At 43.8% G+C, this 18,553-nt stretch overlaps 1 protein-coding gene across 1 annotated transcript in view; it reads right to left on the bottom strand.

Moving 5' to 3' along the window:
* Positions 1–18,553, bottom strand: part of ARFGEF3 (ARFGEF family member 3) — a 126,807-nt gene that overhangs the window by 73,787 nt on the left and 34,467 nt on the right. Inside the window, exon 5 of the mRNA XM_067542303.1 lies at positions 5,451–5,519. Coding sequence (XP_067398404.1) covers positions 5,451–5,519 — 69 coding nt within the window. The remainder of the gene's footprint in view (positions 1–5,450; positions 5,520–18,553) is intronic.

Raw genomic sequence — 18,553 nt, 5'->3', positions numbered from 1 at the left:
CCACCCAGAGCCCCTGAGTGCCTAGGTTGGCGCTGATGTGGGCTCCCCATCCCACTTCTGAGGCATCGGACCAGCTCTCTGAACGGGACCAGCTCTCTGAACGGGACGCCCTTCATCACCGCCCTGGGAGTCCGCCACCAGTTTAGGAAGGCTAGGACTGGCGGGGGAACTGTGACCACCTGGTCCAAGGGGTGTCTGCTCGGCACATATGCCGAGGCCAACCAAGCCTAAAGCGGCCTGAGGCTCAGGCAAGTTAGCCTCACTACATACGTGCAGGCCGCCATGTGGCCCAACAGCCGTAGGCAGTGCCTGGCTGTTGTCGTGGGGTATTGGTGCAGCTGGGAGATGATAGAGACCATCGCCTCGAAACGTGGTTGAGGAAGGAAGGTTCTGGCCTGGGAAGTGTCCAGGGTGGCCCCAATGAATGCTATACACTGCACTGGGGTTAGTGTGGACTTCTGCTCGTTTATGAGCAGTCCCAGCCTGCTGCACGTGGAGCAAGTGAGGGTCACGCTGTCCTGCACATGGGACCTGGACCTGCCCCTGATCAACCAGTCATCCAGGTAAGAGAAGATTTGCACACCTCTTCGTCTCAGGTGGGCAGCCACTACCACCATGCACTTGGTGAACACGCTGGGGGCCGATGAGAGGCCAAAGGGTAGGGCTGTAAATTGGTCATGGGAACCAGCCACCGTGAAACGGAGGCAACGCCTGTGCCTGGGGAGGATGGACACACAAAAGTAGGCGTCCTTGAGGTCGAGGGCGGCATACCAGTCTCCTGGATCCAGGGAAGGGATAATGGAGGCTAAGGAAACCATGTGAAACCTGAGCCGTTTGATGTATTTGTTCAGACAACACAGGTCTAATATGGGTCTCAGACCCTCCTTCGCCTTGGGGATGAGGAAGTTCCTGGAATAGAACCCCTTCCCCTTCTTGTCTTGGGGGACCATTTCCACTGCCCCCTTCTTGAGTGTGTCAACCTCCTGCAAGAGGAGTTACTTGTGAGAGGGGTCCCTGAAGAGGGATGGGGGGAGGGTTGTTAGGGGGGGTAGATGTAAATTGTAGGGCGTAGCCCCGAAGGACTATCCCAAGGACCCAACCGTCCAACGTGATCTTTGCCCATTCGGCATAGAAGGGCCTTAATCTGTCTAGGAAGGGGCGGGGCGGATCCAGGGGGCCAGCAGGTGTGCCACCCTCAGGCGCAACATCAAAATTGCCTTTTCCAATTGCCTGACCCCTTGGGGGGGCCCCTGCTGAGGGGCTGAGGATGAACTAGGGGGCTGATTTCGCCTTCTAAATTCCCTGTTTCCTGTAGGGCTGGAAGGGTCTAGGCGGAGGTATTGGTTGCTGCTGCGCCTGCGGCCATGACTGCCACCTGGAAGCTTGGGGCATGTACAGGTCCAGGGAGTGAAGCGTGGCCCTGGAATCCTTAAGACCATGCAGCTTTGCATTGGTCCAATCTGAAAACAGGCCTGATCCATCAAAGGGGAGGTCCTGAATGGACTGCTACACCTCCTGGGACAGGCCCGAGGATTGCAGCCACGAGCACCGTCTCATGGCAATGGCAGAGGCCATGGCCCTACCCACCGAATCTGCAGCATCACTGGACGTCCGTAGCGCCGCCCTAGCCACTGAGATTCCTTTATCCAGAACAGTGGCGAAGTCTGTGGCCTGGTCCTGGGCAGGGCCTCAGAAAACCGGCTGAGGGAGTCTCATAAATTAAAATTGTACCTGCTCAGTAAGGCCTGATGGTTGGCAAACCTGAACTGCAGGGCTGCGGTCGAATAAATCTTCCTCCCAAACAAGTCTAGTTTTTTTGTTGTCCTTGTTTTTGGGAGTGGACCCTGGTTGACTTTGCCTGTTCCATTGATTGGCCGCATCAACTACCAGGGTTCCCGGGGCTGGGTGGGTGAATAGATACTCGAACCTCTCGGCAACGACAGGATACTTTTTCTCAGCGATGTAGGGGCGATCGAGGAGGGGGTCTGCCACAGGGCCTTGACCATTTTAAGGACCTTGTCATGAACTGAGCCATCCTTGCTGGGGCTACTGCCGCCAGCACGTTGAAGAGGTATCCTCGTCCTCCTCTAACTCTTTCACCTCCAGCCCAAAGTTAGAGGCAGCTCCTCTTAAGCAGCTCCTGGTGCGCCCTGAAATCTTCCAGTGGCGCCATTTGGTCCCTGGAGACTGCCTCGTCTGGGGAGGAGGAGGAGGACTGCCAAGGTTCGACCTGTGGCTGTTCCCCCCCCTTGACAGTCGGGTGCACCCGTGGAGGGTCCCTCCATGGGGTCCAATTCCTCCTCTGAGGAATGATGTCTACGGGCTTTGTCCAGTGTGAGAGGTGCAGACTGAACCCCTGATGATAGGACAGACTGTGGCCCCGGTCCCACCTGGATGCCCCATGGGGCCCAATAAGGCCATTGCTGTGGCCATTGGCCCTGTGGCCAACCAGGAGCTGGCTGCGCCACTGGCTGTGGCACCTCATGGGGGCATCAGCTGTCCTTACGACTGTCCCAATGACTGCCCCCCTTATGGGACCTGAGCCACTGGAGCGGCTGTGCCGAGCCCTCCCTCGGTCCTTGGTGCCGCTCAGTGCCGGGGACCACCGTCTCGACGTCTCCGACTTGGAGGACGACAAGGACTGCCTCCGCGAATGGTAACAGTGAGCGGAGACGTGCTCGGAAGAGCTTGATGTACTTGAACGCCGTCTCAGCACCAACGACTTATGGTGCCATATGCTCTTCAGTGATCGGGATCGGTGCCACTTGGAGCTTTGCGGTGCTGAACCAGACTCCAGTGACCGGTTTCCGCGTCAGGGACCCCATGGTGCCGGATCCTTTGACAGCGACCGGGTTCTGCGCCACATGGGCAAACTCTTCTGTGCTGGGCTCTCAGATGGTGACCGGGTTCTGCGCCGCCTTGGTGTGGGCAAATTCCTCGGTGCTGGGGATCGGGAACTGGAGCTGTCCAAACGCTGCCTGGCAGACCTCAACTGGTGCTGTCTTCTGGTCTGCGCTGCCTCCGATGTCGGGGACCGACTTCGGTGCTGAGAGGGGGACTCGTGGATGCCGACCTGGAGCAACTGCTAGGAGAGCGTCCTCGCTCTACCCCCGGTGGCCGTCCAGCGGGAGACCTTTCCACCCTTACAGGGGTCTCCACCGCCCTTCAGGGGAACCCAGCGCGGGCTTGCCCCGGGACACTGGCCCCTTTTCTCTCAGTGGAGGGGGGGACGGAGGTGGCGTAGGCAAGGCCAGCAAGACTCTTGCCACCTGAAAAACCTCCTGCTCGGAGATGCCAGCACCGGAGAAGACTCAACGGGCCGTACTTGATTAATCTCCACACTCAACCCTGCCCTTACCGGCTGCACAGGGGAGTGTCCGCGCTCCGTGAGCTGCCTCTTCTTCTTTGGCACTGGGGATGTCGCTCGGTGCCCAGTCGATGTCGGTGCCAGCGGTGCGCTCTGCACCGAGGATACGCTTGGGGCCGAGGTAGATCGGGACGGCTCAGATGCTGGGCAGAGTGCTGCCTCTATTAGCAGGGACTTCTGGGTCCGCGGTTTAAAAGCCCTGCATATTTTGCATTTGTCTGTCCTGTGCTCTTCCCCCAGGCACTTAAGGCACGGATCGTGGGGGTCGCTGAGCGGGAAAACCTTCCTGCAGGAGGCACACGGCTTAAATCCAGGTGACTGGGGCATAGCCCGGCCACTCTAAGCCCCTCAGGGGCTTCTATCTAACTAAACTGAACACAACTACTTAAAACTAACTAAGGACTAATAACAACAAAGAGTTCAAACAATGGGGAATGGTACTTGCAGAGAGCAAGGCTAGTTCCAGCCACAGTCACAGGAGGAAAGAAGGAACGGAGGGGCCATAGGGCCGGCAGTGCCTCATATACTGTGGCATGCGCGTGGGACTCTAGGGGGCACCAGAGCCAGCCCTACGGGATCTGCTAAGGGGAAAAAAGTTCCGGGAACCGTGCATAGTGGCTTGCACTCACCTATAGTGGAATGGACATGAGCAATCACTCGAAGAAGAACAGAAGTTACCCTTCACGAGTTTGGATTTCCTAACTTTATTCCAGAGGGGCGAAACCGTGAGTTACGCAGGTCATCCCAAATGAGTTACTCTCATGTATTCTGTACGTGCCAAATGTTAGGACTTCCTTAGAGAGCGTTAACGTTTTGTATGGGGACTATTTTTGTATCTATATGCCTGTAAAGCCAGTGAGTGATGTTTTAGCAGTTGGTTACCATGGTAAAGTAGCTAGTTTTCTTAGTTACCATGCTTTTTTATTCGGTAGGTAGCAACAGGGTGATGCAAGATTAATTTCATCCCTAGATTTATAACATGCTACTGCTGCCAGGTAAAACTAGGCAAGGAAAAACTGGCATTCACTCGCCATTTTTAGTCATTTTCTTTCTCTGCTCACTAAGTTCACTTCCCAAGCTGTCTTTTAAATAAGAGCAGAACACAGACTGATATTTCCATCTGTAATTATGAATGCAGAAATAATAATTATTATTATTCCCTTCTACTGAAAAGAACAGCTAACAAGTGTTGTAAAAGCAGAGGGGTGTTATGTCATGGGGTTTTCAAGCATTTTCATTCAAACTTTTTCATTGTTGCATTCTCCGTTGATGTTAACCATGTATACATTCCCTTCAACCCTATGCAGTGTAATTCCATATAATTTTATACTATATTATATACACAACAGCTCCTGCCATACAATAGGGCTGAGTGTTTCTGTGCATCTCTTCCCTCCTGGCTACATGGGAGGCTCACAGCTTGATAGTCACTGTGTTACTAAATAGGTCACCTGTGTGAAAATGCTCACATATAAAGAGATCTGCTCTTGGCAGATACATTTTCCAGCTGCCAAAAGCCCCTTTTACAAATTAATCCAGACAAATGTAATGAGGACAAGAGAAGATTGATTAATGCCAGAGGGACAATATAATAAATCTAAGGATGTAATAATTCTTTTTCTTGGATTCATCAGGGGTAAGGGACCCACTAACAATACACATTATAGGCCAATCTCATCTCTGACGTTACTGTCTGAACTTTGGTGGAGTTTCACCATGGATGAATTTGGCCCTATATGTTGTTTTAAAGTTGAAGAAAATTTTACTACTGTGAAAGGCAAAGCAAAACAAAACATGCAAAGTATTAAACACAAACAATATTGTAATAAACAGCAGCCACTAAAAAGAATTTCCATGAGCAGAAAGTGCATCTTCCAGTGCATTTCTACAGCTATCAGAGCTGTATGACTGCTAATCATGTTGAATAATAAACAACAGTAACAAAGATAATATCAAATCACTAAGAATAACTGCAGCTGTTTTGACTCATTCAATCCCAGTTGATGTATAGAAGGCACATTCTAGCTAGTGGCAACAGGTCAAGGAAAACAAGCAATGTTAGCGGGGGAGGGAGGGCACTCACCTCAGCAATCTTTAGTACTGAACTTCCATTCATGTCAAATGTGGAGGTGTAGGTGATACAGAGCAAAACCTTGAACACAGAGGAGGGAAAAGCACAAGAGCTTTAGTTTCATCCACCATTTTTATTTTGTTGTCGAGTTTTTATATTGTCTATTGTGTTCCCTAATAACTTTTTCTTCATCATACCCTCTTAGACACAACTTCTTCCATTTTCCACAGCTGCATTAACTGAGGCTAGGGAGAGTAATGAAGTTGTGACTGGTTCCGGCCTGGAAAATTGTGACTGTTGACCCAAAAAGAAGAGTCACAGCAACCACAAGACGTTATGTTGCTCTATATCAGTGATACTCAGACTGAGACTTGGGAGCTGCAAGTGGCTCTTTTAATGTATCTCCTGCAGCTCTTTGTAGCACATGCTATTAAAACAGTGCGTGATTTAATTATTAACCAATCTAAATTATTATATTAAATTATAATACTTGGTCAGTCATTTTACTGTGAATATGTATGTCTATATATATATATATAAATTTACACTCTCTCTCTCATGAGACAGTGTGTGAACGAAACAATGAATATACACTGTTGTAGCTTTTTGGGGTAATGTTATTTGCTAATTTGGCTCCTGAACCACTGAGATCTGAGTATCACTGCTCTATATGTATGTGTTTTTCAGAAAAGAAGGATGGTCCAGTGGTTTGGCTACTAGCCTGGGACTTGTGCAACCCAGGTTCAATTCCCTACTCTGCCACTGATTTCCTGTGTGATCCTGGGAAAGTCACTTAAATCAACGGCTCTGTGACTTAGTTGGCCCTACTGTAAAATTAGGAAAATAGTACTTTCCTACCTAACAGGGATGCTGCCAGGCTAAACACTGTATAGCACTTAGATACTCTGGGAAGTGAGGGGCTGTCCAAATAAATATGAAAGAAAGAGTAGTGAGCAATTTATAAACAGGTCCTTCCTTTGGCATCAAAATAATAATTACCACACTGAAGATTAAAAAATGATTTACAATCAGTGACTTTAATTAACCCACAAAACACTCTGCCAAAAAGGAAAAGAGAGACTGGAGAGTCTTGAAAGAACCGAGGAGGCTTAAAGGGATACCTCTTGTCTGACCATATTTTCATCTCATTATTATTTGTACTACACTAGTGCCTATAGGATCAAAACCTCATTGTCCTAGGCATTGTACCAACACCTAGAAAGAAACCTGCTTCTAACCAGCCTAAATTTGCTCATGATTATTTGTTCTTGTGCCAACATTGTCCTCTAGCTCAAACCTCTCTTCATCTCCCCGATGTTTATCCCCCCGATGTAGAGTCGGTGGACTCCAAATCTGGGAGAAAGAGTCCTCCAGGCAGTTGACCTGCACCAGACACAAAAATCATTCATTACTGGAGGTAAGTGTTTAACATTGTGGCAGGGAATTTAAACTTTGGTCCTAAGGATCCTTTGCTCATCATCTGTCAGCTCTTACAGGTACAGATGAAAAACATCTGTAGAAAAATGTGCATTTTCCCTGAGCATATAAATGACTGTATCCTCCTAAGCATTCACTTGCCTGTCAGCCTGAAAAAAATGTTAGTGTTCTGCACCCAGAAACACTATGGATCTTTAAAAAATTAAATGGGATATGACTCTAAAAAGTACCAGAGCACAGAAATGGACAAGTTTGATTTCATGCATTTATAATTTACTCTACCAACGAGATACCCCAATTTTAAAAAACATTTGCAGAAGAATGCAGAAGCTGAACCTTGTTGGCCAATACATATATGTTAGCTGTAATATACACCACATTAATTGGTACTATGTGCATGGTATTAATATGATACACATTATACATATGTATTGGGAAGTTATGTTAATTTAACAGATTATGCTTTTGCCACAATTCTGTTCACCCATAGCAAATATATCACAAAACTTTGCAAAGCTGAAGTCAGCTTTAACATTAGAAAACAGGAAACTTGTCAAAGCAAAGACGTATGAATACTTTGTACCAAGTACAGTTAGGGAGTACTTTCATGTAGTATTCAAAACGAGATACGGGAAAGTACAGGGAGGTATCTTCACAGACCAGTACCTGGAATACTAGTATCCGAAACAAAGATAAGGAAGGTACAGACCAACAAATTAAGGAACTGGTACACACAGGTGGGTTGGACTTTAGTGACATATAGAAAGTTTTGTAACTTGTAAAATCATACTACAAATACCATACTATTTTACATACTTGTAAAATAGTACTATTTAATAGTACATACTTGTACTATTTTACGTACTTGTAAAATCATACTACAAATAACTAAAATGCATATCTCTGAAGTATACCTTCTGTGTACAGTGAACATGCGGAGAGAATTTGCATCCCGGAAGGAGGATATTTATGTCTCCTTTTTGCATTGTATTGCTTTATATTTGGACAATACATTTAGCTAAATTTGGTTATTTAGTCTCCTAAACATTTTAAAAATGAACCATGAGAGCAATCAAGCAATTGACTATACCTTTGAGTCAACAACCTTAGTCTAGAGTAATCCTCAAGACCAGGCACATAGGAATTACTGAATTTCAAGGTCCTCCACCAATATTATCTTTCTCCAACCTTTCTAAATATGAGCTGAATGCTGTAGAGAAATGACAGATATCCAGGAGAATAGAATAGGAAGAAACAGAAAACTTGTGATGCACAGGAGTTCTGGATTCTATTCTCAGCTCTTTCAGTGATTTGATGTCTAACAATGGGTAAATCAATTTAACTTTCTATGCCTAGTTTCCCCATCTGTACAATAATATTTCCTCACCTCACAGAAGTGTTGCAATACTTAATGTCTGCAAAGTGCCATTAGATTATTAGATGGAAGTTGCTCAGTATCATTATTTCCTGGTGTTGCCAAAAATTACAAACCTCTCTGGTTACATGCATTCAAGATATTAACAGTACCATAGTTACACACCTTGATGGAAACATCTTCTGAATTTTGGGTGCTGGGACACATGCTCAGCACTGAGTTGATAAACGAAGAAAAGAGAGGAGAAAAGGGCATGCTAAACACTACCAAAAAACAAATAAAAAAAGCGTATCGTAAAAAAGAAAGTGGCATTCAGAATACTCCACCCAGATACACTCATTTCATTGACAGGTGAATGTTGCAAATGATTTTGTACACCATCAACTTATTCCACAACTACACTGCACCTTCCACTTGAAATCTCTTGTACTGCCCACAGTTGGAGACAGGATAGACTGCTAGATGGACCACTGGTCTAATCTGGCAATTCCTGTGTTCCTATCTTATACAGATGTAATTTTTCACATGCCACAGGTCTCCAAAAGATGTGCAGGGGCATCTTAAGCACTCACATCTGAATATCTGGTCCACAATTTGCAAAATGCAATTGTATCCTTTAGAGTACAAAGTCTCATGTCCATGTAAGATCTATTCTTTCCCCTGGCACTAATGACACAGCACCCCTTGTGTGCTTTATATGACTTCTCTGCCCTTTCATGGCAGTTCAGCTCAATATAGCTTTGTACAAGCTTTCATGCTTTGTATAATGTGTAATTGTAAAAACCTTCTGTGAAATACAAGGGAATGTATCCCAGAACACTGTATTCATATGAGCCTCTGCTTACTGAAATGATGATTCCTATTTGTTCGCCCTCATTTAATTCTCTATCTTCTGTCCTTAAGTGGTGACAACTTGAGCAGCTAGTCTTTCCTGTCAGAGGTGCCAATGCCCGCTCACATAGTGGACAACTGACTCCGTTTCTGGCAGAGGGGTCAGACACACAATACAAGACAAATGTAATCAGCCGGTTGCTGATGAAAAGGTGGCAATGAAAACATGTTTTGAAATGACAGGGAATTCAGGCAGAAGTAGGTTTGACTGCTATAATTTGTCAGAGCTAGATTTACAACAGAATGGGGAAGCCACTCTCTCACGTGGACTTTGAGCCCTACTGTCTTCTAAGGCCTTGTTTACAGACAAAACTGTACCACTTTAATTACACCAGTATAGTATAACTCCCCCTGGCATGGATGCAGTGATATCAGTATAGAAGTGCTTAATGGGAACAAGCACTTCTATACTGACTTAACTGTGTATATACTAGGAGGTGTACTGGTAAAACTATTCTGATTTTTTTTTAAAAATCACATCCCTGAGAGAGTTATACTGTGTACAAAATCTGTATGTCAGCTTGAATTTGTCAAGAACAAATAATGTCAAATCAGCTTAATACAGAGTAACAAGACTTATGAATAGGGTGCAAGCAGTACATGTGATATATCTCGACCTTAGTAAGGCTTCTATCATCTCACATGACCTTCTTAAACAAGCTAAAGAAATACAGACTAGAGAAACCTACTATAATGTGGGCACACAACTGGTTGGAAACTGTCCTCAGAGAGTAATCAATGGTTCACAATCAAGCTGGAAGGGCATATTGAATGGAGTCCCACAGGGATCTGTCCTGAGTCCAGTTCTATTCAATATCTTCATAAACGATGTGGATAATCACATACAGAGTACATTTATAAAGTTTGCAGATGATACCAAACTGGAAGGGATTGCAAGAACTTTAGAGGATAGGATTAGAATACAAAATGATCTTGACAAACTGGAGAAATCGTCTGAAATAAACAGGATGAAATTCAATAAGAACAAATGCAAAGTACTACACTTCAGAAGGAATAATCAATTGTACAAATACAAAATGGGGAATGGTTGCCTAGGAAGGAGTACTGCAGGAAAAAGAGCTTGGGGTTATAGTGGATCACAAACTAAATATGAGTCAACAATGTAAATATGGTTGCAAAAGAAGCAAACATCATATTGGGATATATTAGCAGGATTGTTGTAAGCAAGACATGAGAAGTAATTCTTCCACTCTACTCAGCACTGATAAAGCCTCAACTGGATTATTGTGCTCAGTTCTGGGCACCACATTTCAGGAAAGATGTGGACAAAGTCCAGAGGAGAACAACAAAAAACGATTAAAGGTCTCTAGAAGGAAAGATTGAACAATTTGGGTTTGTTTAGTCTGGAGAAGAGATGACTGAGGGTGGCATGATAACAGTCTTCAAGTACATACAAGGTTGTTATTAAGAGGACGGTGATCAATTGCTCTCCTTAACCACTAAGGATGGGACAAAAGGTAATGGGCTTAAATTTCAGCAAGGGAGATTTAGGTTAGGCATTAGGAAAAAAACTTCCTAACTGTCAGGGTGGTTAATCAGTGGAACAAATTACCTCAGGAGTTTGTGGGATCTCCATCATTGGAGATTTTTAAGAACAGTTTAGACAACCACCAGTCACGGATGGTCTAGATAGTACTTAGTCCTTAGTCCTGCCTCAGTGGAGAGAGCTGGCCTCGAGGACCTATTGAGCTCCCTTTCAATCCTACATTTCTACTATTCTATGTAGACCAGACCTAAGATAGAAAAGATGGTCTTTTGACTAAAGCCAAGGGCTAATCAGGAGTTCTGGTTCTTTTCTTGCCCTGCTGCAGGCTTCTTCTTTGACCCTGGCCAAGTCAAAGATAACTTGCAACTTCTCTATGCCTCAGATGTCCATCTGTCCAAAATGAGGATTAAAAAGAGTTCCCTACCTGAGGCTTAATTCATGCATGAATGCCCTTTGAGATTCATAGATGAAAGGTGCTATAGAAATGCAAATTATTAGTATGTTACAAATAATTATTTAGATTTACTAAAAACACTGCTAAGATACTTATCTCCATCTAACATACTATTATAGTCCTAGCCACAGAATAAGTATGTCAAACACAAACATAAACAACAGGTAGGTTCTGTACCGAAAAGAAATAATGTGCATTTCACCAGGCCATGAGATTTCACCTTGTCAATGAATGGCTGTGAAAACATAAAACAGACTACCAGGCAATTTCTATGGCATCTTTCATAGCAAAAACAGTTCTTCCCTAGTATATCAAGGTGGACATTAGACAGGGGGACATTATAGTAAATTGCACTGAAGAGAGAAGCTAGAGTGAAGGAGTCTTATACTGTTAGGGTAGCCTGAAAAAAAAGAAAATCTTATAACAAGGGAATATTGTTACTGTTGTGATACCTGCAAAGTCAAACAGGTTCTATTATCTAGTAAATGTTCTGATTAAATCGTATTTCTACCACAGGGTGAATCATAATGAAAGCTGTTCATTTTAATTATTGGTGGAGCTCTGTCCATCATGGAACAAGAACTACTATCTTTCTCCCCAGAGACCCAAGATACAAATGGTATTGAAAGGCAATATCAAACTGCATGCACCGACGGGTTTTCACAATGGACAAAGGGAAAATATAATTTCTTTTTGTAATACACTGAAATTCACTTTTCACAGAAGGATTTTACTATATAAAAAGAGAGTCACTTTAATCAGAACTGCAATTTCTACCCTGCAATGCATTGCAGACAGACAATGAGTGGGAGAAAGTAAGTACTACCCCCATTTACAGATGGGGAAAATGGGAGAGGGGAAAAAAATTCCAAAGTTACCTACGTCATTTAAGGCCCATGAGACCTAGGTGCTTTTGAAAACATTACCCAGAGAGATCAAGTGACTTGCCCCAGGTCACACAGGAATGTCTGTGAAGTGAGGTCAGATCTTCTGAGTCCGAGTCCAGTGCTAAATCCACAAGACCAATGGGGTACTATGGTATTAAATATAATTATTATTATTTTGGGGGATGGGGAGAAAGGGAAGGAATGGAGACTGGTTTTCTGTAGTGCAAGGATCTGAATACCTGCCAATGAATATGGACCTTTCTGCAAAGAAATGTAACCGGGAAGCATCTTGGTGGCTGATGGGATATTGAATAGTCTAACCATACAGGTTTCTCTGGCCTTGTAAGCAGGGCCCAAGCATAATTTTTTCAGGCCCAGTACAAACTTGTAACATGGACCCCCTCCCACACACATACCACAATTCTCATCCCCTACATACAATCTCATGAGCCATGAATTTTTTTCCTCGTGGTAACGGGGATTGGTAATGGGCCCCCCAGGGCCTCCAGGCCCCGGTAAAGTGTACCCTTTCCCCCCACCCCCATGTGGGGGCCCTGCTTGTATGGAAAACAAGGGCAAAAGACATGAAGAAGTGCATTAATGACTCTACATGGATTGTGCAATCCTGCATCACTGTGTAAAGCATGGCAGCTTTTAATGAAAGGCTCGGCTATCAGTGGGAACTGGTGCTCTGGATTATGAATGCACCAAGGTTTCAGACAGAGATTCAGAGCTGGTGTGGAAAATCCTCACAAATTATAAGTGATGACATGTTGAATGTTCCCAGAAGAACATGCTCATTAATTCACTGGACTAAAAACTACTGCTAAAAACTATTTATGGTAGTGTGAAACTTCTTATGTAGCACAGGGGTCAGAGGGAAGGAAATGATTTAGGACAATCACTTAATACATATTTTACAAATTTTTTTAATGGCTCTGGCAGTGACTTTTGTCTTCAAAATTACGATATTCAAATGTAGGGAGGATTATAAAAAATGATGACTGGCAAAGCGAGGATAAGGTATTCTGCTTAACCACCTAAAGCAAGATTTGTATATATCATGTTATAAATTAAATGACAGTTAAATTACAAGCAAAACTAAAGCAATCATAAGAAAACTATCGGACAGACAAATGAAATTCCATTACCAAATGGAAAAACTAAGAGCCAGATTCTGGTGCCCCTCCTCATGTTAAACAATACCCCACTGGTAATTCCACTGAGTAGGGGTATCATGAAACCATTTATGGAGTTAGGTACGATTCAGCATGGTTAGAATCCAGCCCTAAAAGGGCAACAGAAACTAACATAGCTAATAAGAGAGAGAAAAAGGCAAATGACAGCTAGACAAGAGACTTTTTAAAAATACAAAAAACCCCAGGAAGATGGCTGATTGGGAGAATAGCAAAACCAACCAGGAAGAAGTAAAAAGAAAAATAAGAGGAGCAAAAAGTAATAGCTAGTGGCAAATTGCAGAAAACATAATACACAACAAACAAAGGGGAAATTTTAGACTATATAAAGGATCAAAGAAATCACTGAGCTACTTTACTCTGAGTGGACATAACAGTCTATTTTCCACAGGGGATCATATTTGAGAGAGTTAAACAACAAGCAATTTGTTTCCCCCTGTTTTTAATGCTATTGAATATTGTTTATTTAAAAAAGCAATTAGTATAATAAAAAGATTTTGCAAGGGACAGAAAAGGCAGGGGAAAGAAAGGGATTGTCACTGACAGACAGGCAATAGTGGCCAAGACATTAAAAACCTATTATATTAATTTGGGTATTTCTCGGACGTGTGTTAGAGCTTTTCCTGATATATGGAGATCATTTTATTAGAACACATATTAAATATCACTAATATTAATGTCAATGAACCTTTCCAAATTGTCTTAACAGTTCTCTGGTCAAATGTTATAAGGATATCTACCTTTTTTTGTTTGTTTGTTAGTTAATTGTGTTCACAAATAAGCAAACAATAAAACTGAGGTTACATGAATCCAAGAGAAAATATCAAGGTAGGTAGAAAGAAAAAGAAAAAATTACATGGATTTCTATTTAAAAGCTAGTCATTTGCAATCAGGTGTCTTATGTAAAAGTGTACCAAGGTATTTTTACATGGCCCACATATGTAAGTAATAATATTGCTTGGTGTGGTCTGTTTAGAGTCCATATCACCTGGTGTGTGATAAATAGTAACAACTTTGCTAAAGAAGAGACATGGCTAAGGCTACTAGAATGACCCTTAGGATGTGGTCAACTGGCAAAACTTAGGATAGCCAGAAGCTGCTCTACGACATGCCTTTGAACTGAACCATTGCTTTGCAGCCTCAGGCTTAGGGTTCATAGAGGTAATTTGAAGCCACATTTGCCTCCACCTTCCTAGGCTATCCCAGGCACATAAAACCCACAGGTGTGACCCTGACTGCTTTGAACGTGTAAGGGATTATGGGTGGTGAACCTCAGGAATTAGTTTTAGGACATCTGCCGTGCTATAATGTTATATTTTGGGCAAATACTTTGATAAAATCTCCATGTGCTTAGAAATCAGGAAATTTTTAAAAATCATTGTTTCCAGAGCAACTGTATCTATATTTTATTACTATACAGGATTTTAATTTGAATGCCTTAATTATGGCTCAAACAGACAGCCATATTTATAGTTAAGGAGCTACCTTAGGAAGTGCTAAAATCTGGCGTCATCTTCAACTGCTTATGACTTTTTCAGTGTTCTCCCTTTCAAGACAAAACATGGAAGTTTGCTCTTGGCCCAGGAGTTAATTTTTGGAAGATATGAGCTAAAACAGTTCCACCACTTTCAAGACTGAGAGGGGAAAGAAAATACACTTTTAACAATTTTTTGTTGTTGTAATTTTTCTTAAACATCTGAAGTGTATTAACAGTTTGAAGTAGAAACTTGAAATTTGATAGATGCTTAGATTGCAGATGTAGCTTTTGGTGGTTTGAGAAAACACTAATAGTGATTTGTGAAAAGTAAAGGGTTTTATAGTATGTCTCTGTGTCCACACAGTAACCTTTCTATGTCAATCTCCTGAATTTTCTACTTCAATGTTCTCCTGGTTCTATGAAAGCATATGTAGGTTAGAAAAATCTGTAGAGAATCCTACCTCCTCCCCTACAATAGCTGAGTGTTTTTAAGAAGAGATGCATGGTTCAAAGTCTTACCTCTTTCTATGGGACATAGAAAGATGTACATCATGTGAGAAAGGGAGGCTGACACGCCAACATGCTCAGGGTTTAGTTGATGGCTATACTTGGGTTCGGGAATGAATTTTCCCCCAGGGCAGATAGGCAAAAAAAAACAACCCAGGGTCTCTGCCATTCTCTGTAGCATGGGGCACAGGTCACTTGCTGGTGAATTCTTTGTATCCTGAAGTCTTTAAACCATGATTTGAGGACTTCAATAACTTAGTCATAGGTTAGGGGTCTATTACAGGAGTGGGTGGGTGAGGTTCTGTGGCCTGCATTGTGCAGAAGGTCAGATTAGACTATCATAATGGTCCCATCTGACCTTAAAGTCTATGAGACTTATTGGTTGGCACATGCTGCATGGTACTATTCTATTCTTTATAGGACTTTATACCACATCTCACCATGGCATGTGATATATGGTACATAGCATTTTACTATTAGTTAAACTAATAGGTAAGCATGGTAGAATTTTTGTTTCTTCTTTTTAAAAAAAAAAAAAGACAGTAGCACTTTCCATGCAAAAAACCCCTCTATTACAAAAAAAGTGAAAGTTGAAAAGCAAAGCAGTCTAAAAAAACAACAAGCAGGAAATGGCAAAGTCCAGGCTGTCTGTGCAAACTTAACTTGCACCTTTGTACATACAGAGGGGTTCTGAAACTGAGATCTGCAAACCTGAGGAGGGGCAGGAGGTTCTGATGTGGGAGTCGCAAGTACATGCATGAAACAGAAAGCAACTGCTATAAAATATATAATTTACATCTAGTGTTTTAGAAAATTACACACACCTTTCTGCTGCAATGTAGCATATTTACTTCAAAAAGTACTGTGCATGTATAATGCAGTGATCATTGCTCCTAAACAAAATATATATTTGTATTATCACCACTTAAAGGACACTGGACTCTGATGATTGTAGCATCATGCACGCAGGTTTGTTGTCTTGAGACTAAAAGGTGGGACTGAGACAACGTTAGAGGGCTTGACTGTTCAGCAGCTGAAGAGCTGCATTAAATTGCAGACCAATCAGAACACTGAGACTGGCAATAAAAAGTCATTTATAATTTAACATTCAGACACGCAGGCAGGGACAGCACTAGGAAGGCTTGGGGGGCTATCGCCACCCCAAAATTTGCCTTAGCCCCTCCCACCCACCCCTCTCAGCGCAAAGGTCAAATGTTAAGGGTGGCATGGTGTGGCATTGCCGCCCTTACTTGAGCAATTCTGCGCTGCCTTCAGAACTGTTTTTAAAAAATAACTTTCCACTTATAACAATAATTCAATAAAAATATGTTTTACTCAATTTAAAAGCAATGAGAAACTTTAAACAATAGGGTTACAAATTTAGCATTTAAAATAGTATTAAATATAAAAAATGTGCTTTTAATTTATAAGGGGAGGTTGTACTCAGAGGCTTGCTGTCTGAAAGTGGTCTCCAACACAAAATGTTTGAGAACCATTGATCTATTACAACTGATCACATGCTATTTTATCCACAGGGTCTGCCTCATTTATTGTATATACTGAACAAAAATGAGGCAGGGTTGACTTAGCCTGGGGTTAAGACTCTCCCATCTCATTCACTGTAAAAATTGTATGTTATAGACTAAGAAAAGAGTCTTCTGAAGAGAAAAAATGGTGTTGTGGGGATGCACTGGGCTGGGACCATGTGATCTGTCCACACACAGAACAATATAGAACCTCATTCACTAACAGCCATCCATCCTGTGTAGTGAAGGAGCAGGGATCATGTAGAAAACATAGTGGTCCAGTTCCTGTCCTTATGTTGTTCCCTCTGCCTGTTCTGGAAAGTTGTCCTAAGCTAGCTAGCTGAAGTCTCCCCATATATAGTTATGGTAGGGGCCAGGGGTTCCCAGCCTGTGGCCCGGGAGCCAAAAGTGGCCCTCAGGGGTTTTCAAAGTGGCCCGTGGCTCCCTTCCTGCTGGCTGCAGAAGGGAGCTGCTGCCTAAGGACCCAGGTAGAGTGCATTTCTGCAGGGCTACAAGACTGGTGTGGGCTCCTTGCTCTAGCAGGGAGCACGGGAAAGTGCTCTGCCTAGGTCCATAGGTGCTGGGGTCCCTGCTGGAGCCAGAGGGAGGGGAGCACTGATCTCCCATCCCCCTGGCTGCAGAAGGGAGCCATTACCTAGGGACCCAGGTAGAGCGCACAGAGCTACATGACACGTGCGGTTTCCCTGCTGCAGCCAGGAAGATGGGAGATCAGCGAGGAAGCAGCCTCCTCGCTGAACTCCTTCTGTCTGGCTGCAGTGGGGGAAGCCTGCTGGCGAAGACTGGGGGCCCTTCAACATTGTAAAAATGATATCTGTGACCCTTGAGTCAAAAAGGTTGGGAACCACTGGTATAAGCCAACAGCCAGCTCTAGATCACTCATTCTCCCTCTCTCCCATCTGGGCAAGCAGCGTTCCTGGGTAGACCAGTGTTGTGGCTTCACCCCAGCTGAAAGAGAAGCTGCCTATGTACCACTCCACCTGGCATAATTTACTGAAGCTCGTGGCCTGCTCTAACTTAAACCAGGGGTTGATTCAGCCCCCAATCAGGCTGAAAATCAGGGGAGCAGAAAGGTGAACTGGAGCTACTTTTCTCTTTCCACACTCAGCCAAATATAAGAATCTAGCCCAGTACCTGATCATGTAACAAAAGATTGCATTGTAATGCATAGGCACAAGGGGCACCCGCCCCACAGGCTGGTGGCCGGGGGCCTGAGCCCTCGGTATGCCACTGGGCAGAGTTGACAAGTAAAGTTGTCTGTGCAGTTATTTCATGACTTCATTTTGAAACCTTAGGGCTAGATTAGAACTAACCACCCGCCCAAACTGTCTGACAGGAGAGCAAGGAGGACTTCCCTTCTCTCACTCGTATAGATTGACAGCCAAAGCTGGAAGAGGCGACAGCCAGCTACACTGGGCTGGCTCAGGGCAGGGAATGGGTGGGTGAGGAGTGGTTAGAACTTGGACGCAACCCCATAAACACAGTGGTCAGTAGAGCTTAGGTGTTGGATGGTAATGAGCTGCAGTTACTTATTTACTCCATGCAGCAATATGGGAAATAGGGAATGAATTGTGGCTTTCAGACAACATGCTACACTGCAAAAAAAAAAAAAAAAAAGACCTGTGGGAGCAAGGCTTAGGGCCTGGGTCTGCAGATTGGGGCTTGCACTACTGGGTTACAAACAGCAGTGTAGATGTTCCCACTTGGGCTAAGACTCAGGCTCTGAAACCCCAAGGGGCGGTGGTTTGATCTCAGAACCCAGTTTCCAGTCTGAGCAGGAAGGCCTACGTTGCCATATTTAGCCCCGCAGCATTAGCCCTGAGAGCCTGAGTCCGTAGAG

This window comes from Emydura macquarii, unplaced genomic scaffold, assembly GCF_026122565.2.
Source record: "Emydura macquarii macquarii isolate MOO-44397 ecotype Brisbane River unplaced genomic scaffold, CSIRO-AGI_Emac_v2 contig_705, whole genome shotgun sequence".
Taxonomy (NCBI): domain Eukaryota; kingdom Metazoa; phylum Chordata; order Testudines; family Chelidae; genus Emydura; species Emydura macquarii.
The sequence above is the reverse complement of the archived record's forward strand: the minus strand, read 5'-3'. Positions and strand labels throughout refer to the sequence as shown.